A 24,405-nucleotide genomic window follows, 5' to 3' on the forward strand; every position below is an offset into this window, starting at 1 on the left:
TTCAGAGGCCAAACAAATAAATATGGGATATTAGACTATCTCCATCTGTGACACTCACCCAACCCAACCTCAATCAACTTTTTAATAAAATATTCATTTCTCTATCCTCCACATACACAACTCTTCCTCAATTCAACCCCCATCAACTTTTTTACTTCCATCAGTACCGCAACCCAACCCAATTAAATATTTTCTTTTTCATGTATTTTATATTAATATTTTAATTTATAGTTAATTTAGATATATTAAATAATGTCTAACAATTATAATAAAAAAAATACATGATTCAAATTTAAAATAATAAAAAATAAAAAATTAAATTAAAATAATAAAAAATGAAGTAGTTCACGTCATTTTATGGAAGAGTGGCTCACATGATTTTTTTGGAAGAATAATTCACATATATTTGAAAAGATATATAGAGATAAATGTAATAATCATTGAAATTTTTTTTAATAATTAATAAAACAATCAAAATTTAATGTAGTGCAAAATTTTCGAGATTGAAAATGTGATGTAGAATTATATTGTTATTGTGCAAATTTATTACAACATACATGTACTCCAATAATCAAGTAATAAAAATAAATCAATAATAAAAAGTGAAAAAACAAAAAAAAATCAATATTCAGCCAATAATATGAAGACATGTGGCATGTGCCCCTCCCTTTTTCTAGTGGCGGCAGGCTGCTCTCGAGAGATGAGGGGCGATTGCCTGAAATTATTTTACAATTACTTTTATTTATACTTATTTTGTCTTTTATGTGTGACATTGTCTAGAATGGCACCGTTGGAGGTAGTCTTATGAAATTTTTGTATTTATTTTTTTTGAAAATTAATTTTAAAATATAAAAATTTATTTTTATAAATAATAAATATTTTTTAATTTTTATTTGAACTCCGGTTTCTGAAAATCGTGAACCTGAACCGAACCGTCCGGCGGTTCGAACCGCCGCCGCCGGTTCCGGGTTATGAACCGACGGTTAACAGCCGATTCGGTTCGGTTTGTGCATACCTATACTTATTGATCTCTTAAAAGTAACAGCCAACCTCCATACTGATTATCAGTTTATCACATTAGCCAATCAAAACTTAGGTGAGTTGAAACTGTATGTCTAACTAAAAAAATTTTAAAAACAAGAAACGTAACGTAACGCAAATTTTAAAAAAAATCATGATTAATTAATGGGACGAAAGTGGTCCATTATCAAATTTTCATTAAATAAAACAAGTTTTAAAAGAAAAAAGTTCTTGTTTTTTATTTGGCATAAGTCAAGAATGGTTCAAAAGAATTAATTGCTTGTTTACATTAGCTCAACAACGAGAATTTTAAATTTTAAAATAAATAAAAAGATTAGTTTTTTGGTTTCAGTATGTATGTTGTTAAAGTCATAAACTTTATGCTTCACAACAGAATTTAGTTGACTCACTTTTTCAATTTTATGGTCCACCACAGCTTTCAATGTTCAAACCAGATTTATTCTATGAATCGAAAATGCTTCCTTTTCCATAGCTCTCGTTTTCCTTGTGTTGCTTCGAAGCTGTAAACCCAGCTTCCATGGCGGAGGATACTGGCGTCGGAACACTGCATCAAACCGCTCAAGCAGATGATCAGGTCATTTTTCTTTTTCTATGCAAACATCAATCACATCAGTGGATTGTTTTTTTCATTAAATTTTTTGGGGGTTTTCTGAGGTGTTGGAGTTTCTGTAGTTGATAGATAGGAATTGTCCCCTTTTATTTTGCTTGATTTTGTGGATTTTTAGTTTGGTAACTCTTGCTCTGAAAAATTGGGAAGTGATTTGAAATTTGAGGTTGAGTTATTTGGAGTGAGCTTTGGATTTTGTAAGAGATGGCATGTTTTTAAATTGAGTGACTCTAGAGTTCTATTGAGTAGGTTTTGCTTGAAGTTAGGCGAGGTAGCTTTTGGTAACTTTTACTGTGTCACTTAGATAGAGAGCTGATTGGAATTTGGATGCCATTCCATTTTGAAATTATGAGATGTTTTTTGTACAACTGGTTTTCAATCTGACCAAGAAGAATAGATATAAGCAGAAGAGAGGATATGCCGGCTTGATTTGCATCCATATCGTGTTTTACTCATCTTGTGGTATGAAATCAGAAATGTGTGGGGAAGTAAGTATGGATAAACCATATCTTGGATTATTAATGAAATCTAAGCTGATTGATTTTGGGCTGTACGTGCATTCGGTCATTGTTAAAGTGTATGAGAGAGCTGCAAAGTTAGACTTAGATCTGATGGTAACTGAACCAATTCTGTTCTCTAATTGTCACAGTCTCTCTGTATGGAATGTTTTCGAAAATGCAATTTCTGTTTTTCAGGAGTCAAGTATGCTATTGGTTTTTGAAAAACTCTAGGACTTGTAGATTCTGTGCCACAATCATTCTTTTTATTTACTTGGAAGCATGAATGAGGTTTTCAGACTTTTACTGGCATCTCCACTCAATAGTGGTGGACAATGAATAGAACATGCCAACAGTTTTATTCGGGAGTTGTGAGATTATATTTTACGTGATAAAAAGAAATAATTTGGATATGAATGATATCAGAGATGTGAACGAGGAGAAGCCACCTTAATGCCACCCAGACGCCCAAATCTGTCATCTCTGGAAATACCTGAAAGGCCTTTGGAGGCTGCATTGTCTGAAATAACAAGGATAGACATCCCCAGTCCCAGTTCTACCAGAGCAGGATTGCCTCCGAGACCCAGTTCAGCAAAACTTAAATCATCTGTTAAGAACATGCTTTCTCAGAAGAGCTTCAGGGGTAAAATCCCATCCAGTGTTATCAATCTCGTATGGCGGCTTATGACGGTTCGCCTAAAAACCGCCACAGGGATATGGCGTATTAGTATGGCGGATATGGCGGTCAATAATTAAATAAATAAAATAATACTTATTATTTATGAATAATTAAAAAATTGGAAAATAACAAAAATATAACATCTAAAACTCTTAAAACAATTAATAAAGCATAAAATACAGTTCTAACATCCATGTTTCTTGCATAATGCCCCATTCCTAAATGCAGTACACACGCAATGTTGTCAAATGGCGGATATGGCGGTGCTATGGCAGCGCCATGTTGCTATGGCAGCGCCATGTTGCTATGGCATTTCCACCACAGAACGCCATGCCATAGCGCCATGGCGCCGCCATATCTGCTATTTGATAACATTGATCCCATCACACGAAACTGAAAAAACAGTTCTTATCATACCAGATGTTCCCCTTTTGGACAAGCCTTCAACTTCAAGATCATTTTCCTTAAACAAATTGTTTTCCCCATCAACAAAATCAGTACATTCTTTACCTGTGACACCAATGGCAGTGGCCGATCCTAAGCCCTCACTTGAAAATCATGCGGATCTTCTATCTAAAACGCTTGTAAGATTTTCGCCTAATGTATACCTACCATACCGAAGTATTATATTGTTTTCTGTTTCAATCCCTCTAATTGAGCTTTGTTTCCGACTTTCCGTACAGCAACCTGAAGCTAAGAAACTCATGACACGCTCCTTTTCAGTTCCAGTTAATATTAAAACCAGAAGCTTGAGGCGAACAGAATCCCATGGGGGTCTGATACGTGTGATATCAAAGCACCATCTCCCTACAACAGTGGAAAACGCCTCCCCAGATATATCTCCCGAAATAGAAGCTGGTATAAAAACTGCATCTCTGTTTTTTGTGCTTGCAAGATTTCAAATAGTTCTTGTGATTGCTGATACTAACTTCTACACGTTAGACATCCCAGTAGTGTGAAGAGCTTGTATAGATGAGCTAAGGTAATTCGAGCTCTTTAAGGGTCAACGTACATATCGTTTTTAAGCGCCCGTAAGAAAAGATCATTAATGAAAAGAACACAAGAAATCCTTCAGAATAGGGTGATGGCCAAGGCACAAATGTATAATGTAGTATTACTTATGTTGTATTCTAATTCACAATATTGATAAAATCTTATTAAGTATTTACAGCCATAGATGATGCCGGGGAAGACATTCCGGAAGAAGAGGCTGTTTGTAGAATTTGTTTAATAGAGCTTGGAGAAGGGGGTGAAACACTGAAGATGGAGTGCAGCTGCAAAGGAGAGCTTGCGCTTGCTCACCAAGAATGTGCTGTGAAATGGTTTAGCATCAAAGGTAATAAGACCTGTGATGTTTGTAAGCAGGATGTCCGTAACCTTCCAGTAACATTATTAAAGTTACAAAATCCTCCTAATGTTGTACGACGACCACCTGCTGCGCCACAACAAAGGGAAGCAACTCGTTACAGGCAAGCCAATCCTTAATGTTTTACCAAGGATTGATTATTTTTAGTAATGTGTTGCCTCCATTTGTTTTGCATTACTCTTAACATAAACTGATGTGACTCAGTTTGGACTTTGAGTCTATATGTTACTCTGGCCTAATTGATAATTCAGGGGTGACACTGATGCTATATTCATACTGTCTGTCCAGATAGTTTTATGTTCATAATATTTTATGTGTTTATGTAGCTTGTAGGTTGTTTCTTGCTAGCATTTTGGTGAATTTTGTATAATTTTGATCTGTTGTGGTGGAAGATCAAGATAATTTCCTACTAAAATCATAGGCTATAAAATTGGAAGTTATTTAATGTAGAGACAAAATTCTGCTGAACTATTCTATAAAATCCTTTGTTCTTTTTATGTGGAGCTTTTTGGTTTATGATCAAGCTGAAGTCTAGGAAATAAAGATATCCCATGTTGTTACTTCTGTAAATGGAGGAGAAGATTTTGGCACTAGCTCCTAACATAATAATTCCGCTCATTTTGCTACTTCATATACTTCATTGTAATCCCCTGCACAACCTCGGAAAATGTTAAAGACGGCAGAAAATTGAACAATAGTATGGCAAATTCCAAGAATTGGTGAAAGTAAAAGATAGTAATGGCTTCTTGATAGGAATAAGATTCATTCCTTTGACAGAAGATTTATCAAGATAGTTGATTAATTAATTTATTTACAGTTATGCCTTCTCAGTATTTTGCTATGACATGTTGATAGTATTAGTAACTGCAGTGACTTATTAAAACTGATGAGTACTTCTTTTAAGTAGGTAATTCTTCGGTTCAATAACTTGTGAAACTATTTGATTTTGATTTTGGATTTATAAATCTCTAAGCATTTCTTGATTTGTAATGACTTCAATTCTCAGCAGGGTCTGGCAGGATGTGCCTGTTCTCGTCATGGTCAGCATGCTAGCATATTTCTGCTTTCTGGAGCAGCTTCTGGTACTCCTCTTTGTATATCGTATTTATGTTACAGTGTAGACTTCCATCCCAGGCCTTCATTCACTGCCCTTTTAGCCTATGTATTGTAGTCAGACTCGTCGAAGGCTCTGAGATCTTCATATAGTTTTCTAATTTAGGAACTAAATATAGACATATTATAAATAAAGTAAAATCCTTCATAATTTCACAACTCTTGCTCTTGCTATTACAAAGTTTTTTATCTATAATATTGGATATGTTGTTTATTTGAACACTTCAATTTTTTATTAACATATATATGCTTCAATGCTTGTTAAAAGATTCAGAAGCTGAATAGTAGGCAATAGCAGAGTAGCTTTAATTAGGGTGAAGTAGCTAGTGATGTGGCTGGGACTTCTATTGAGATAGTTTTGCTATGTTGCGCGTAAATAGATTTAACTACCTTACATAGTTAATCTTCCATTTAGATTTTGTCACTTACTATATTTAATGACTCCTTTATATCAGGTAGCTGACATGGGACCTCGAGCACTCGCCATTTCTTTGCCTTTCTCTTGTGTTTTAGGTCTCCTTTCGTCAATGATAGCATCCACAATGGGTAAAGTCATAAGCTTCTTTCAGTTCACTTATATGGTCGATGAGTTTCTGCTACTTCACAAATTATGAAGCTTTGATTTATTTCTAATGCTACTAGGTCCACCTCTAAAAACGTGCTACTCCGTAGTTTGCTTAAGAAATGAGAAATATTGAAAGCAGGCAATTTAAACTGCACAGATAAAGAATCTGGGATCTTAACACTTTCTTTTCTTCCTGAAACGACTGTCTTTTAATTACAGCCGCTAAAGTGTAATTCAATAAAGTAGCAGATAATATTTCATAAGCCCTCTATTAATCTCCAGTCGAGCTAGTCTTCATTCTATGTGGCTTAATCAATAAAGTTTAACACATGATCAATCATTTCCTGCTCCGTTCAGTTTTTGCATGTTTTTATGACTGATTTTGACAAGAAAAAAATGTCAAGACAATGCGAGTTTATCGTGGCTTGCACTGTTTTTTCGTTTTATAGAATGCCCTTATGTTATGATTTGCAGTGAGCAAGAGTTACATATGGGCTTACGCTTCTTTCCAGTTTGCAATAGTGATCCTATTTGTTCATATTTTTTATGCCGTGGTAAGAGATGCTTCCTCTACCCTTTCTTCGAATCTGTCTTGTTTTTCTAATCTGTAGCTATAACTGCATCTTGCTTGCTTAAAATCACTTCCAGCTTAATATCAATCCTATTCTTTCTGTGTTGCTCTCCTCTGTCACCGGGTTTGGGATTGCGATCAGCACCTATTCACTTCTTGTGGAATACTTAAGATGGAGAGCGAGCCGTCATCCCCAGGCCTTACCACAACATATAAGCACTGGTGCACAGTTTCATCAACATGAACAAAGACACCACCAGAGCAGGCAGCATCATCGGCCCCAGCATACTGATCATGGTAATCGAGCACTGCAAACTCCGGTAACACTCTCAACACCCACGGGGTCATCACAGTAACTAAGGGTTGAGAGGCTCGGGTGGGCAGCTATTGTAATTTAGTAGTGTTGGCCGTTGATGTTAGTTAGAATAGCTATTTTATATAGCTTGCAATCAGGATATTGTAATTCCTGTAACAGCTAAATATAAATTTTAATGATGGACAAGGTTTATTATCTTTGGTGCATGATTTTGACGCACATGTCACATATCTTCAATTCCTCCCAGCAAGAGTTAAAAAAGCATCCCTGTAAGAGTAGATACAAATATTGGTCCTCTGCATATGCCGGTTTTTAGTTAAGATGTTAAAAGTAGTCAAAACTAAAAAGATCAATGATACGAGCCCAACTACAACCGTGGACCAGCCTGCACAAGAGTAGCAGCGTAGCAGCCCATAACCGCTGATAGCCCGAGAAGATGAATACATGACCCTGTCGCATTATACGCCCGCCAGAGCGTTATCAAGACTACGTCTGTCGTTAGTCTTTTATTCTAATTTAATTAAATGTAATAGCTAGGGATCGCCTAGCTTAATTGCCGCCGATCACCCACGTCCCACGATAAGGGACTTTACCCGATCAATTTATTCGCATGTTAAAAGGACAAAAAACAATCGCAACAATAATCTTGATCCCCTACGATCTCATACCAAAAGATAAAGAACGTCAATCTAATTTGAGTGGATTTACATTAAACTGAAAATTCCGTACACTTTCGATCAAATCTGGTTGGATTTAGATTAAATTGAAAATTTGTTTCGCAATCAAATTACATCTGTTTTTTGACAATTGATTATTTTTTTTATTTTTCTTCTAAAAGGAAATGTCAACAAACTACAATATACGTAGCTTCTTAAACACTAAATATTAGCAACATAAAAGCATAAATAAACTAGAAACATTTCCGAGAGGATGATATCAAAACTTTTAGACATTTGTCAAATTTGTAGAAACTTTTAGAAACTAATACCCCACTCCCACTTTGTGTGCATTAGAAGATTAGGAGCTCTCAATATATATGTAGATCAATGAGACACATACCTGTTACGTTTGATAAAACTTCAATTAGTCTATACATCAATGGATCTAACATTCCTGCAACGCAGAAAGCATAATCAGCTCTCTAAAGTTGCAAATTTCAATGGATAGTAAAAATTTCCTAATGTTGGAAAAAATGTTCAAAAGGTAGAAAAAAAATCTTTGATGGGCTGCATTTTTAAAATTTCAAGTTCAAGAGATCCGCACATAACGCAAAACAATTTAACAATTTCATACTAATAAAACAAGATGGTGGGTGTCCAACCCCTCAGTTCAAGAAATTTATATAATTTAATTATAGACTATTTAAATACTTTTTGTTGTTTTATTTTTAATTACCCTCTATTTTGCTTTTTTATTCCTTTATTTTGGAATTGAATGTTATGTATTGTTTCCTAGGTGTTGTTTTTTACTTTTTGTTGTGCTTTTCCGTTCTGCAATAATTGCTGCGGATTATTATTTTGTTCCTATTAATAAAATAGTGTATGATATAGTGTATGGCTATGGAGGAGGTTTGGGGTTTGGAAAAATGTTTGCCAAGAACAAGAACACTGGGAATGGGAAGCGAAAGAACCAGAAACCCTTGACAGAGAAGGGCCCCATTACCTGTGCAACCGTCCAGATTGCTCTGAGTCAACTAAATCTGCCAAAGTGATGAAAGAGCATTGGCGTTCCGAGCATGATTACAAGGGCAACAAGTTTTGCAAATCCTGCGGCAATGCACTTGGCAACGGCTTTGAATGCCGCACATATGGAGATGGGTGCCCAAGGTTGCATAACAAATGTAACCTGAGAAAAGGAAATTGCAAGGAAGAAGAAGTTGCCTTGGTAGAAGAACAAAGATGACTAAGAATGAAGTTATAGGAAGATGCCAGAGTGAAGTTGTAGGAAGGTGCCTATTTTTTTTTAAGTTTATACGTTTTGATGAATCTATTCCACTATCATGTCATAACACTACTGCTGTATGCATCTTTCTTATTAATTATAGTCTCATCAGAAGTTTTCCTGTTACTTTTTTTTTATTTGTTTTTCCTTAGTTGACATAGCAAACAAGATTAGGTCCATCACACCGAAAATGGTAGTGATTAATGAGTTTATTAATTACTGGAAAACTTGAATATGAATATTCTAGTATTACAACAAAATGCTATAAGAATAGTTGCTTAGTGATTGAATCAAACTAACCTATGGGTGCATCCGAACTCGCTCTCGAAACATCAAAAACCACATTGGCCTTGAGCCAGAAAGAAAAAAAACCTTGTAGACTACCAACATTCTTGAAAACAGTGATGCGTTGTGAGCAGACTCCAGATGGTGTCTCTTCTTTCACTTGAATGTTCCGCTTGCTCCACGCAAAATTCTGGACGTGCCATCAAGTAGGTTCTGTTCTCTATACCAGGATATTTGGCCCAAAGGACAAGTCATGAATTATATATGACTCGTCAATACATGAGAAGAACCTTCATAAATCTGCAGGAAAGAAAAAGATGCCATATATTTAATTGTATTGCATAAAGTTCAGAAATGAAGTTTCACCGTTATCAAACTAGACATATAAGCTTGAACAAAATGACAATGATTCCAAGACATTTAGCAGTTCGAAGGAAAGTCTTATAAATAAAATTAGAAGCAAAACCTTGTGATTGGTAAATGTCAATGATGCCATAATTGCTTCACTAAGCCTAGCATAGACCTTAATAGGCTGGTCAGCCAAATTTTTCCATCTAATAAATACAAGGGTAAAGGTCAATTTTGGTCCTAAATATATAGCTGAAATACGAATTTGGTCCAAAACATTCACTTTTTGAAAAACGGGTCCATAACAAATGAAATTCGTGTCGATCCGGTCCTTTTTTTTGGTGCCGTCAATTTCTGACAGTCAACCGTCAATTAGAGTTTTGTTGACTGGATTAGGCCTAATTATTTTCTAATTATTATGTTAAAAAAATCATTTTTTCTTATTTAAAAAAATTTCATTAAAAAATCTGTCGAATAAAAAGAACAAATCGCGCGACTTTTGGTCTCCAACAAATCAAACCAGCCGATTTCTTCTCTCTCGTCGTTCTCGTGACAAACCCTAACTCCAACATTCAATTCCGACCAAAATCGAGTAACTGTTGTTGGAGATGAGTTGGAACTCGCTGAATCCTTACTTCCGGTCCAGTGGCGGGCTTGTCGGAGCCTGATTCTGACGGTTTGATTTCTCCTCCTCCGAAGCAAATGGAAGAAGCCCCGTCGCCGAAGTCGCTGAACCCTAGTTTCGACGCCGCAGAAGTGGAAGCGACGATGACGGTTGCTGGCGGTGAAGTCCGCAGGAAGAAGATGAAACAAGGATGATGACAACGAACCCTAGTTTATATTACTCTAATTACTTGTTTTTTGTTGTTGAGTACTGGTTTTTGGATGGTGGGTACCTGTTTTTTTATGGTGGATACTTGTTTGCCATAGGGTTTTGTTGACATCAATCGGCACTGGCCATGCTTAGAATTGCAAATGTTCAGGACATATTTGATATTGATAATGAATATGTTGGACTAATTTGACAGTATTTTGTTCTATTTTTCTGCTTCATCTTCAACGAAATAGCAGTCCATAATGCTATGTGGATGTTTCAAATCCAGTTTCAGAATCTTAATATGCATTTCAACATTGTCGGAATTCAGGGACATAGATTCAAGGACTTACATTCAAGATTCAAAATTTGGACCAAGTTGCAGAGAAGGAAAATTAGGTTCTTTGTAGTGTGGGGAAGAAGAAATGAAAGAGAGGGAGAGTAAAAAATTTTGATTTTGATCCATGTCTTTCATGTTTTTATTTAAAGGTTTTCCATTTACAAATATTTCAAAAATTTTTAAAAAATAAAAAAAATTAGCTACAGTTAGGCATGCACAAGGGTCATGAACCGCCGGTTCCGGTTCATGAACCGGCGGTTCAAGAAATGCTTGAACCTGAACCGGCCCGCCTAGCTCCCGGCGGTTCCGGTTCAGGTTCAAAAAACCGCCGGTTCATGAGGCGGTTCAAAACCGCCGGTTTTTTTGCCTGAACCGCCGGTTCCGGTTCATGAACCGGCGGTTCAACCGAAATTTAAAAAAAAAATTATTTATAAAAATTGATTTTTATATTTAAAAACAATTTTTACAAATAAATGAATACTAGAAATTCATAATTGCCCAAATATTTTTGATGGGCTTACGAATTTATGAAACCATTCTTGGTTGTTTCTCTTTTATAGAGACATCCTAGAATGTTTTATGTTTCACTTTCGATGTGGGACAAAATCATTCTTGGTTGTTTCTCTTTTATAGAGACATCCTTGAATGTTTTATGTTTCACTTTCGATGTGGGACAAAATCATTCTTGGTTGTTTCTCTTTTATAGAGACAACCTTGAATGTTTTATGTTTCACTTTCGATGTGGGACAAAATATGTTGAAGTATTTTCTTTTATAACTACATGTTTAGAGCATTCATTCATCTTTTTCCAATGTGGGATACACAACTTTCTTTTGTCTTCTACTTTCTTCATGTTTTGTGTGATGTATATAAACAAAATTATAATTCAAATATATTCTTGATTGATAAAAATAAAGAATTATTGAGAAATATGATTTGTACATAGAAAATATTTATTTGTATAATAATTATTGTTAGGTTTATACAATTTGTATAAGAATTATTCTTTCAATGTATAATATTATTTATTAGTTAACATATACATAAATTTATAAACATAAGCAAATCATTAATGATAAAGAACTAATGAATAATAGTTTATGAAATAATATTTGTTGTTAAGTTATAATAATAGAAGATAGAGTATTAATATAGACGAAAAATGATGGACGATCTATTATAAACTTACAAATAATGACTTTTATTCCACATTGAAAGAAAGAGTAACACATCCAAGAATGTGTAACTATAAAAGAGAATAATACAATATACTATCTTCCAAATTAAATCAAATCCAATATACTCTCATCCAAGTATTGACATTTAAAAATCAAATCCAACTTTAAGTATGGAGTATTTTTTTTTGTCTTTTTAGTCTTTATTATGTATAAAATGTGCTTAAACAAATTTCAAACAATAAGGTGAAAAATTACAATTTTATTGATAATAAATTTGAATAAGACTAAAAATTACAACTTATAATGAATATATTTTATTTATAAAAATTAATACACACTACTTAAAGTTAAACCTTTTGATTTTAAAATATCAATACTTAATATTGGACTTGAGCATTTAAATTGGAGGAGAGTGTATTGGATTATTCTTTTTTATAGTTACACATTCTTGGATGTGTTACTCTTTCTTTCAATGTGGAATAAAAGTCATTATTTATAAGTATATGATAGATCGTCCATCATTTTTCGTCTATATTAATACTCTATCATCTATTATTATAAATTAATAACAAATATTATTACATAAACTATTATTCATTAGTTATTTATCATTAATGATTTGCTTATGTTTATAAATTTATGTATATGTTAACTAATAAATATTATACACATTAAAAGAATAATTCTTATACAAATTGTATAAACCTAACAATAATTATTATACAAATAAATATTTTATATGTACAAATCATATTTCTCAATAATTCTTTATTTTTATCAATCAAGAATATATTTGAATTATAATTTTGTTTATATACATCACACAAAACATGAAGAAAGTAGAAGACAAAAGAAAGTTGTGTATCCCACATTGGAAAAAGATGAATGAATGCTCTAAACATGTAGTTATAAAAGAAAATACTTCAACATATTTTGTCCCACATTGAAAGTGAAACATAAAACATTCAAGGTTGTCTCTATAAAAGAGAAACAACCAAGAATGATTTTGTCCCACATCGAAAGTGAAACATAAAACATTCAAGGATGTCTCTATAAAAGAGAAACAACCAAGAATGATTTTGTCCCACATCGAAAGTGAAACATAAAACATTCTAGGATGTCTCTATAAAAGAGAAACAACCAAGAATGGTTTCATAAATTCGTAAGCCCATCAAATATATATGGGCAATTATGAATTTCTAGTATTCATTTATTTGTTAAAATTGTTTTTAAATATAAAAACAATTTTTATAAATAATATTTTTTTTAAATTCGGTTGAACCGGCGGTTCAAACCGGCGAACCGCCGGTTTTGAACCGCCGGTTCACGGTTCAAGAAGGCCCTGACCCTGAACCGGCCCGTTGGAACCGTCAACCCGCCGGACGGTTCAAACCGCCGGTTCCGGTTCATGAACCGGCGGGCCCGAACCGGCGGTTAACCGCCGGGCCGGTTCGGTTTGTGCACACCTAGCTACAGTTATAAAAAATGGTTGACCCAGTCAACAAAACACTAATTAACGGTTGACCGACGGAAATTGACAGCACCTTCAAAAAAGGACCGGATCGACACAAATTTCATTTGTTATGGACCCGTTTTTCAGAAAGTGAATGTTTTGAACCAAGTTCGTATTTCAGCCATATGTTTAGGACCAAAATTGACCTTTATTCTAAAAACAATCAAACAAAATAGTACTCCCTCCGTCCCCAAAGAAAATGCAATTTGGGTTCGGCACGGGTTTTAATGTAAAATTGGTAAAGTAAGAGAGAGGTAGAGGGAAAAAGTAATTAAAGTATTGTTAGTGGAGAATGGATCCCACCTCATTAGAGAGAAAAGACTCTCCAAAATTAAAAAGTGCATATTCTTGTGAGACGGACTAAATAGAAAGAGTACATATTCTTGTGGGACGGAGGGAGTATGAAAAGTAACACTTAGGTGAGGTATGTGACTGTGTATCTATTATAAAACTAAAATTTGATCATATGGAGGAGATGAGCATACACAGTACATAAGAAAATACCGGAGCTTGCGACAAAAATGTTCAATCCATGGACTGAGGTCTGAGATATGGAAGTTCCCAGGAACTGTTTGCACATCTAGAATACCATATACCTGCAACGAACAAGGAGCTAAGGATAAAAGTGGAAAACAAGAAGCAGGAGCCATAAATGTGAAATCTTACTAACAACTTAGTTTCTTCCCCATGAAAGGCACATCACACATGTGGATTTTGCTGAAGAAGACCACATAATTTTACCCAGCAACCTTCTGCATGCTTCAACTTCTTAATCATATCTTCGGCTTCTTCATCAAAACTGTGGAGTTTGACTTATGGCCGGACTCCTCATGGTGACCCTTGTGGTCACCTGTTCACAATGATCATAATAAAGATCATCAGTCACACAAAGTTGTATATATTAACGAGATTCAAGATCTACATTATAATATTCATACTATCCTATCTATCTACAAAAATTGGAATAACATTTAAAAAGCACACTCACTCATATCACAACAGTAAGGTCAGTCGAACCTATCTCTGTAGCTTTTTAAGATGATGATTCCATTCCGGTGACATCATAATAAGTCAAGCACAAACTTGGGAGAAACAAAAGAGTTGGGTAAAAGTGACCATACACAGTTGAGGGAAACAGAGATCCAAATGACTAACCGTCACATGGCAAAGATGGGAATGTCATATTTAAATGGATTGGAAGTGTTTCTCCACATTTTAAGTCTACACACATCTGCCAGGGGTCCAAAACGTCACGTATAACCATTAAAATCGACTATGTTAGTTCGAGCTATACTCAGTTCAGAAAAATGTAGGAACAGAACCAGAGAACACAAAACAATATATGGAGATGTAAACTGATCTGATGTACGGTACATGTTGAGAGATAATAAGTCAATTCATGCACGAACAAAGTTACCATGATTACCAGTCCAACAATAGAGACTAATGAGAAACATGAAAAGGTCTAAAGTTTGTGGCAAACCTATAATCCACAATCATTATAGCATACATTGATAGTAGTATTATTTTTCAACTGCGTAGGGACTAGTTAAATGTGACTTAACCACAGAACAAAAACATTTATGTAAGTTATGAAAGACTACAATAAGAAAATAATATGTGAAACCTTTTCAGAGCCAGCTATACAATCCATGGCTTCTAAAATACCAGCCTCACAAGAATCAGGCATAAATATAGTTCACACCCTAAGTTGAGCACAAGCACCACTAACTATCATCTGAAATTTATTGCATTGCCTATTTTACCATGCCCCATTTCTCCAACCAATTATGTTCTCTCCCCACCCACACTCACACTAGTCAAACTTGAATAATTTCTAACAAACCCTGATTCCAAAGCCTTAATTGACATGTTAACATGAACTCTTTCACGGTTCATCCTACTCCACTACAAGAAACTCTTATTGTTCAATGTTCAGTATTTACAGTCACAGTGGGAAAAACATCAAGCAACCTCAGGGGTAAAAAGCTGATCAAATGAATAGAAACTTAAAACAGGAAAGCGAAAGTTTAACTTTTGGGGAGAGAAGAGATGCAAAATCATACCAAAGGCCACGGATTTGGTCTTTTGCAGCAGATTGTCTTCTGCTCTCGGGCGCTGCTTCTTAGCGCCTGCTTGAAATTACCCATCTTTCCTTTTTTTTTTGCCCTTCCCTCAATATCTTATCAACTGTAATTTCCGTCCACAATCAAGCAATCATTGAATCCCTTATCTACAAATGATGAATTCAACATAATACGATTCCGATAAACAATGAATTCTGAAGGGTATCGCTATGATTTGCTATGTCACTATATTATTGTTCTTGGGAGAGAGGGAGGGAGAATGCGAGATCACCTTCACAAATTCGAACCGAGAAATTTGTGCCTGCAAATGAATTGAATTCAAAAAAAAAATCCGTTGTGGGTCAATAGGTTAAATCGGTGTCGAATCATAATAATTTTATTATTATTATTATTATTATTATTAGTGAATATAACATCAATTTTGAAGTTTTATTGATTTTTGAACTTTAATCCATTTTCGAAATGTCATAAATTTTACTAATACATGTAATTTTTTCCACATTTTTAGTGCAACTATTACATATGTTTTTCATAAGTTGAGACAGTGACATTGACATGAGTATTTTGTTTTGCAACTGAGCCTAATTAAATGTTCAATCGAAAATTTTAACTAAACAAACTAAATACAAATATGCAAGGAGTTTCGACATGAGTATCGTATTCAATACCTTAAATTTGAGTATACAAACTTAAAAAAATATGCAAGGAGTTTGGAATAGTATTTTAATCTTGGACTTGCTTCACTTATTTGCTTGATTGATATTGCCTTGATTTTCTGTTTAATTGATTTCATTATTTCAACATAGACGAACAATACTCAAACTAGAGAAAACTAGCAAGGCAAATGATGGCATCAACTGCTATCCAATAAAAAGCAAAAATAAACTCCAAAAAAAATTCAAGAGCTAGTCCGCGAAACAGCTAATTAATCCATCAAAAACATTAGTAATTCATAAATGTAAAATACATGAAATCAATTAACAAATGCTACCATACTCTTCTACCTTTGTGTGCCATTACCAACACCACCATATCAATTCCACCACCATATCAATTCCTTTCGACCACATTTGCATATTGATTCGCCTTTGGATCAAGAACCGGTGTATCGACACCGGTTCCTTTAGCAGCAGGACCTGAAGCACTAACCATAGATGTTCCGGGCGTAGGAGGCCTATTCATGAGAATATTCATCGTCTCTCTAATCCTCTCCTTGAGGAAATTCATTTTCTCAATCGAACCATAAGCCAAAGCCAAAGCCAAAGCCAAACAATGTTGATAGCCTCGCACCATTTCTTGATACTCTTTAGACTCCTTATATGGTAATCGCTTCCTCGCGCGCAAAGACGACCTTTTATGACCCGCCATAAAAGCAGACATCCATGGATCCAAGTCATGGTTGTGGGTCGAGTGTACAGATGACACCATCCACTCACCGGAAACTTGCCTAATAGCATTAATTAATATGGGCCTTACAATTTATTTTTTCGTATATTTCTTACAATCCGACTTCCCACCATGATCATACGATTGGTAGGCGTCGCGGAGTCTTTCAACAGTGTCAAACACCATGCCCGATTTAGGCCCTTCCTCGCACCATCTTCTCGAACACATCTTTGAAAACCTCAACAGTTGAGGTTTCTTCCTCGGAATCGGATCCAAAAAACTCATACAAAAGTTCATTGCTAGCCATAGATGGTAATGGAGTGGGATTATGTTACGGACGTCCTCCGTAACGTGACCGGATGGCGATCTTCTCGGACGGATAGGATGATCAATCCTTCGACAAGCTCGAAGGAAGGCTCACGATTTGCCGGTTCTCGGACGTTCTCCGATGAGCAGCAAATAAGGAACGAAAATTATACTTGATACTCAAGCCAAGTTGGACGAAATACTAATTTCATTAATTGATTGAATGAATAAAGTGATAACAATAACTCATATTTATAATGCTACTAACTTAATGAACAAGAAACAAATATCTAAACAAATATGGAAAAGATATGGTAAATCAAATATGCAACTAAATAATTGGGATATGGATATGATCGTATCAACTCCCCCACGGTTGAAATCCACCTTGTCCTCAAGGTGGGAACCACGAAGCAATAGAGAGAGTTGAAAGCCGACTTTGGCGAGACATCTCCTCCTGGATCAAACACATATCGAACAACTAAATATCTCCCTTTATCACCTTTGGCAAAAATCAACAAAGGAGACCCAATGTGGTCAGAAAAATTCCATGCCCACACAAAAAGCTTGCCAACGCTTCCAAGAATGCTCAAACACGACGTGTCATTGCGCGGAGGGATCAACCTTGCATCGGTGTCGAGTGATGTTGATCGAGAATTCCGACGTGTAGCACCCCTCAGATGCAAATCCCCACAGATAAAGGCAATCTCCTTCAATTGTATTGGAAAGGACGGTGCAACTTTATTTCCAACTAATGCACATAGATAAGCACCACCATTTTCACTAAAACAATTCTCAACAACATCGTGAGATGTCACTCGAGCAGCATCGAGAGATGCGACGACCTTCTTCACTTCCTCAATGGAATCAACCTCCTCGTCGCCATCTAACAATGTTTCTTCCTCTCCACTGATATAGGGGCTGCACGGCGGAGAGATCATAGCTGGTGGAGGCAGTTCATCTAACAATCCGCCTTCCCCTCCGCTGTCGTCGTCGGGGCTGCAAGACGGAACTGTTGGGGGCAGATTCGAAGATGGGACAGCAGCTATAGCGGGCAGTGACGCTGCTGCACGGCAGTGGCTTGTCATGCTCAAGCAAGATGACGAGCGTTGTGGTGGTGGTGGCGGGACAACAATGACAGTTAGTTGTGAGTTGCTAGATCGGTCGTGGTGGACATCAGCGTCCTCACCATATCCAACAGAGTCACAATCATAATCAGGGTAATATATGGATGCGATCTCTTCATAATCCAGGTTACCCATCGACACCCCAGCGCCCGGCGGGTCCCAACAGGATGGTTGGCGAGAAGGCTCGTTCTGCAGCTGCAGAAATTGACGAAGCGGGAACCCCCTGTACGTTGGTGGCGGTCCATAGTCGAAGGGATGATAGTGCTCGGGCAGTTGATAACGAGTTTGGTGGAGGTGGTACGGGCGGCGTCTATCCGGCTGATATGGAGGCGACGGTGTGTACCTGTCCGACTGGTGGTGTTGTGGCCGCCGGTACGTAGGCTGGGTGTAACGCCGATGCCGCTTGTCCCAATCAGCGCGTCGTTCCAAGTTTGCGACCCGGCGATCCATCTTATCGAAGCGCGCATTCAATTGCTCAAACCCTAAAGTGATTGGGTCGACAGAAGACTTCCCGGATTGATCTCTTTGGTCCGGTCGATAGTCGCCGGTGTTGGGGTGTCGCGGCGGGCAGATCTGCAGCGCCGGCGTCGCCTCCCTCGTCGGCAGTTCCGACGTATATTGGCCATGGTGTGTTGACGTCATGAGTACGGTGGAGTGGATTAGATGCGGTTGTGATGGTAGTGTTATGGCTGATTTTTTTTTTTTTTTTTTTTTTTTTTTTTTTTGGGAAATATAGATGAACGAAGATGGAGGATGAGTACGGGATGAAAGCACCAGTTGTTACGGACGTCCTCCGTAACGTGACCGGATGGCGATCTTCTCGGACGGATAGGATGATCAATCCTTCGACAAGCTCGAAGGAAGGCTCACGATTTGCCGGTTCTCGGACGTTCTCCGATGAGCAGCAAATAAGGAACGAAAATTATACTTGATACTCAAGCCAAGTTGGACGAAATACTAATTTCATTAATTGATTGAATGAATAAAGTGATAACAATAACTCATATTTATAATGCTACTAACTTAATGAACAAGAAAACAAAGATATAGAAAAAGATACGCAAATCCCTAATATATCTAAACTAAATATTCATAGTATAAGACTCGTATCAACTCCCCCACGGTTAAAATTCACCTTGTCCTCAAGATGGAAATCACGAAGCAATGAAGATGGTCGATAACAGAAGCTTCTCCTCCTGGATCAAACGCATACCGAATAGTTGGACATGTCACTTCACCTTCTCCATAAAAAATCATCAAGGTAGGATCAAAACAGTCGTCAAAATTCAGCGCTAAAACATGAAGCTTGTTAACACGTCCACGAACTCCCAAACACGTCGTGTAATTTCGCGGCGGGACCATCCGTACATCGATGGCAAGCAATGTCGGTCAATGAAAGCACCAGTTGTTACGGACGTCCTCCGTAACGTGACCGGATGGCGATCTTCTCGGACGGATAGGATGATCAATCCTTCGACAAGCTCGAAGGAAGGCTCACGATTTGCCGGTTCTCGGACGTTCTCCGATGAGCAGCAAATAAGGAACGAAAATTATACTTGATACTCAAGCCAAGTTGGACGAAATACTAATTTCATTAATTGATTGAATGAATAAAGTGATAACAATAACTCATATTTATAATGCTACTAACTTAATGAATAAGAAACAAATATCTAAACAAATATGGAAAAGATATGGTAAATCAAATATGCAACTAAATAATTGGGATATGGATATGATCGTATCAGATTACGTTTATGAACGAGAAGAAGCACATCATTAATTAAGTTATAGTATTACTCCTACAATCATGCGTCCATTTGTATATACTGTGTAGAGCAATATTTTTTGAGATATTATACGATCCCCTTGTAATCTTGTTAATATATAATTGGGATTCGTTAGTTGTTACTATAGGTAAATCTAGCTAGAACTTTATGAATTTGGTTACTTTTACAAATTTTAGAAAAATGTTGGCATGGAAAAATTAATATGTTATGATTATCAGGCTCACTAACTTCAATCAACAATCAATCTACTAGTAACAAACAGGGGTAAAGAGCCACGACCAAGCCAAAAAAAAGAAGAAGCTCCATTCCTTCGTTTTTATAATGGATTAAATTAATATGATTAATTTCGTGTTACATAAAGGAAAATAAATCATAAAATCAATCTATATCAATTCTAGACCCAAAATGTAGCATTAAATAACTATTACTCCGTAAAATCGGTCCAAAAACTGGGACCAATGTGAAGCTATTTTTCTGCATATCACATTAGTTAAAGTCGAATCCATTAAATCCTACTCTAAACTTTTCTTTAATATATCATGTTATGGTGCAATATAGTAATAGTATTTTTTTTAAGTTACTATAAAAGAATAAAAGGAATAGTATTAATGAAGTGATTTGCAGTGCTCAGATTATGGATGTTTAATTTTAATGTTTTAAAATAGGCGAATATTGTGAGTGGAGGCGTTTTTAGTACTTCGTTGGTGTTATTTATGTGTTGATTTGATGTTCATTAAAAATTTGATTTTTTACAAACAAATATGCATTTAGACACTTCATATCTTATTTCTCTTTCGGGTTATTGTAACTTGTAAGGCCAAATAATGCCGGAGCGGATCACCTACTCCAACAATGGTGCATCATTCCTACTCCACACTTACAACAAAATAAAATAATCTTATAAACATGAGCAATTTTAATAAGTAATGGTGGATCCATTTTATTTTGAAGTGAGTGTGGAGTATGAATGATGCACTATTGTTGGAGTAGAAATAATGCTTTGTACTTGTTTGTAAAAACACAAACTGTGGCCATATTTCGATTATTAACCAAATGGAGTATATAAATTATGGATGAAAAAATTACTCAAACTTTATAAGTTTTTATAATTTGGCTTGAGCTCAAATCTTGTTTAAAATTAACTCGATTGACCAGAGTTTAATGGCAATTTGGAATCTGTTCCCCCTTTACTTCTGAACATGATTATGCTGAAAATCAGGAAGGTGTGCTGAAAATCATTACCTTCTCCACATATTTATAGAGAACTCAGTTGGTTCCTGGGTGGTAGATTGTCCCTAAGAGAATCCATTTATTTTAGATAATAACGAAGGTGTGATTTCATCACTACCAATAGAATCCAGAAAAAGGAAACAGATTCCCCAAAAAGAGAGAATATATATCCAGAAATGAGAAATCAAAACAAATCCAACCAATAATATGCTACACACACTTCCCGCCATATCCTGCGTTTCTGAGAAGCGAATGCTTTATCTCTTCTGGATCCAAATTCGCCATCTTCTTCTTCAAATCCTGCAATTATTAATTCCCCAAATTATCAAAATTTATAAATAAAAAAAAAGTAAAAAAGAAAATTAAAATGTGAGACCTCTGAGCAAGAGGCTTGCAGAGCAAAGTCATTATAACAGCTGATAGCACAGTGATGAATCTCCAGCCCTAATGCTTCCAATGTGGTCACCATTGACAGCAACAATCCTGGCTTCGTCTCGCACCTAATCCCGATTCTCGTATCCAGATTTCCTCTCTCCACTTCAAACTGCAATATTCTCGAATAAGGAGTAATTGTTATTTGTTGATCAGCTTTGGAAGAAGAATCGATTTTACCTTGGGCGAACAATCATTAGGTTTGGCATCCTTGAATATGCTCATGACGCTCAATTGATTTTCCCCCAAATGCGTTTCCTCTCGCAATTTGTTGATTCTCTCCAGCAGCTCTCTCATGTAGTCTATGGCGTCTCCCAAAATCGATGTTCTGTCCATCTGCAATTTTCGTTTTCCCCCTTTTTCAGATCACAGTAGCATATATACTAGAAATTGAAACGAATACAGGAAATGAAAAGGTTACATAACCTTGCTAATTTTGGGAACAATTGATCTGAGCATGGAGAGGCGGTCGTTGAGGCGCTTCCGGCGCCGCCTCTCCGCCATGAGGTTCTTCGACGGCTGGCCATTGAGCTTCTTCTTCTTCTTCTTCTCAGGGCAAAATAGTCCGATGTTGAAAATGGGGGTTTCGGATACGGGTTGGGGTTCACATGGGGCCCCGGTATCCGTATTTTGGAGGCCGTATGTGAAGTGGTAAGGGAGCGTTTGGGGATGGAGGCTGAAAGTGGAGGAATCGACAGTGAAGTCGGGCGGTGATAGCTCGTCGGCGTAGGACGAGAGGTTTTGGAAGCAATCATTTGTTGAAGGGATGTTAATATAAGTATTTGGGTAAGATTCTTGATTTGTGCAATGATCCAGACATAGTAACTCTTTCAATAAACCATGGTGATCATTTGTATAGTACTCCATCTCTCTCTAACACAAAGATGAAGCAGAGATTCAAGTAGTCTCTCTCAAAACCAAACACAACAGAGATAGAGATGCTGATGCATTGTTGTGCACTCCTATCTATATAGGTAAACAGAATGAATGACGTGTGGAATCGAAAATAATGAACCAATTCCTCTGTCATACTAGTAGTACTATTTCATTACAAATGTTAAAAATTAATACATACGTTTTGTGTTTATTACATATTCAATTTCTATTTATTGAAATGACACAACTAATTTATTGATTGAAATGGGGAAACACATTCTCTGTTACAACTTCACAAAAAGGAATAAAATAAAATTTTGATTTTTATGAATTTTATAAAATTAAAAATGTCAATAATATTTTAAATATATTAGAATCAAGTTAAATATATAAACGAAAACAAATAACGCTAAAAATGTATTGAACGAGGGTGGTGTTCGCAGTAGAATTAAACATCGTCCTTGAGTAATTACTAGCATGCATTCACATTGATAGTGCTATACTGCCTATACAGAATTTACTATACTAGTATAGTTTATGGTGTGAATTTTAGCTTTTGATTTATGATTTAGTTTGAATTTAATTTTTAAAAAGTCTGAACTTTGTTACAGATATGAACTATGGTCGGATTCAATTTTTTTGGTTCGCTCACTAGTAAAATATGCTTTTTTAGCCGAGATGCTGGAAGAATGAAGTAATGACTAATGACACGAGAAATAATAAAATAATTACAAGCTATAAGGCCATAATTTTTTACGAAGACATAATTCGATAATTTTGAGAAGTTCAGATTGCTTTAAAGTTAAATTGTAATAGAGTAATAAATCTATAAGTTTAAGCTTATATTATACTTATATTTTTACATATTAGTGTCACAATAATACATGGAGCATTTTATTATAATATATCGTAGATCTAATGAAAAATCTATAGTCTAGATTAAAAAGTTGAGAAATATGTGAGGAAAAGTTTACAATGATAGTTGATATAGGACTGACAAATCGTGCGGATTGAGTCGTTATCGGTTATCGGGTCAACCTGATAACGACCCAACCTAATAAGGTCTAACCCGAACTCGACCTGTTAAGGAAACTGTAAATCCGAACACGAACCCGACCTGCTACCTTCAAATCCGAACTCGACCCACACTCGACACGAACCCGTTATCGACACGATATAATATGGGTTGACACGACACGATAACGACCCGAACCTGATATTAAACGATTAAAACATGATATTACACGATTAAACCTTATTTTTCAACCTAATTTACACGATTAAAATTCGTTTTATACTATTTAAACCTAATTTACAACAAATTAAAATTAAATTAATATACATATTTTTAAAATAATATTATTATTTCTTAATGGGTTATATGTATCTGACCCACATCCAACCCGCACCCAACCCGAAATTATCGGGTTCTTAATGGGTCAACCCGATAAGGACACGGAGCCAATAAGACTTGACCCCAACCCAATAATTTCGTGCGGATTCGTGTTGGATTATCGTGTCGTGTCAAAAATTGTCTGCCCTATGATATATATACTTGATACTCAACATGTATTGCGTGCAAAAACAAAGTATTCTTTTCGGTCTTTATTATTTCCTAAGTTCCCTGTTATTGAGGCATTTATTATTAGCACGAAGTTTTAAAATAAAGTGTTAAATGGATTATGAATAAAATAAGAAAGAATAGAATAAAAGAGATGAAGAATAAATTAAAAGAGAGTTATTTTTCACCAAAAATAGAAATGACACAATTATCATAAAACTTTCCACAATAGAAAAAAGGACTCAATAAATATGGAACAAGGAGAGTACTTCAGTACTTGTCACTAGTTTCCTTCTCGATCCATTTACAAATACTTGTCGCATTACTTTTTACTATTTTTAATAATTGATCATACATTCTACTTATATTTTACTATAAAATTAACATAAAAATAATTTATATTTTACTAATCATTTCCACCAATTTTCCTTTATGA

At 35.7% G+C, this 24,405-nt stretch overlaps 2 protein-coding genes and 1 long non-coding RNA gene across 7 annotated transcripts; 1 reads left to right on the forward strand and 2 right to left on the reverse strand.

Moving 5' to 3' along the window:
• Window positions 1-1,401: 1,401 nt before the first annotated feature.
• LOC121805740 lies at window positions 1,402-6,950 on the forward strand. Of its 5 annotated transcripts, none has more exons than XM_042205718.1 (9): window positions 1,406-1,615; window positions 2,572-2,788; window positions 3,245-3,408; window positions 3,508-3,682; window positions 3,987-4,293; window positions 5,200-5,272; window positions 5,759-5,849; window positions 6,343-6,422; window positions 6,517-6,950. In XM_042205718.1, exons 1-9 carry the CDS (start codon window positions 1,559-1,561, stop codon window positions 6,793-6,795), a joined length of 1,443 nt encoding a protein of 480 aa, XP_042061652.1. In that variant the 5' UTR covers window positions 1,406-1,558; the 3' UTR covers window positions 6,796-6,950. The 5 variants fall into 5 exon arrangements, with proteins under 5 accessions (XP_042061656.1, XP_042061652.1, XP_042061654.1 ...); XM_042205720.1 differs by having other exon boundaries at window positions 6,564-6,950; XM_042205721.1 differs by having other exon boundaries at window positions 1,407-1,615; window positions 6,582-6,950.
• A 1,958-nt stretch (window positions 6,951-8,908) lies between these two features.
• Window positions 8,909-15,517, reverse strand: LOC121803387. The gene is made up of 4 exons (XR_006050981.1): window positions 15,241-15,517; window positions 13,845-14,024; window positions 13,679-13,770; window positions 8,909-9,281 (listed from the first exon to the last, which is right to left on the reverse strand). It is a non-coding gene; the product is annotated as an uncharacterized LOC121803387 (long non-coding RNA).
• A 5,642-nt stretch (window positions 15,518-21,159) lies between these two features.
• On the reverse strand, window positions 21,160-22,481 carry LOC121802972 (transcription factor bHLH93-like). The gene is made up of 4 exons (XM_042202668.1): window positions 21,959-22,481; window positions 21,713-21,868; window positions 21,477-21,644; window positions 21,160-21,400 (listed from the first exon to the last, which is right to left on the reverse strand). Exons 1-4 carry the CDS (start codon window positions 22,397-22,399, stop codon window positions 21,311-21,313), a joined length of 855 nt encoding a protein of 284 aa, XP_042058602.1. The 5' UTR covers window positions 22,400-22,481; the 3' UTR covers window positions 21,160-21,310.
• Between the last annotated feature and the right edge of the window lie 1,924 nt (window positions 22,482-24,405).

The sequence above is a fragment of the Salvia splendens genome, chromosome 5, assembly GCF_004379255.2.
Source record: "Salvia splendens isolate huo1 chromosome 5, SspV2, whole genome shotgun sequence".
NCBI lineage: Eukaryota > Viridiplantae > Streptophyta > Magnoliopsida > Lamiales > Lamiaceae > Salvia > Salvia splendens.

Coding starts and splice junctions, on each gene's coding strand:
- LOC121805740 (XM_042205718.1), top strand. CDS start 1,559: ATGGCGGAGGATACTGGCGTCGGAACACTGCATCAAACCGCTCAAGCA. Junction 4,294..5,199: donor AGGGAAGCAACTCGTTACAG/GCAAGCCAATCC, acceptor AATTCTCAGCAG/GGTCTGGCAGGATGTGCCTG. Junction 5,273..5,758: donor GCTTTCTGGAGCAGCTTCTG/GTACTCCTCTTT, acceptor CCTTTATATCAG/GTAGCTGACATGGGACCTCG.
- LOC121802972 (XM_042202668.1), bottom strand. CDS start 22,399: ATGGAGTACTATACAAATGATCACCATGGTTTATTGAAAGAGTTACTA. Junction 21,869..21,958: donor TTGTTCCCAAAATTAGCAAG/GTTATGTAACCT, acceptor CGAAAATTGCAG/ATGGACAGAACATCGATTTT. Junction 21,645..21,712: donor CTAATGATTGTTCGCCCAAG/GTAAAATCGATT, acceptor AGAATATTGCAG/TTTGAAGTGGAGAGAGGAAA.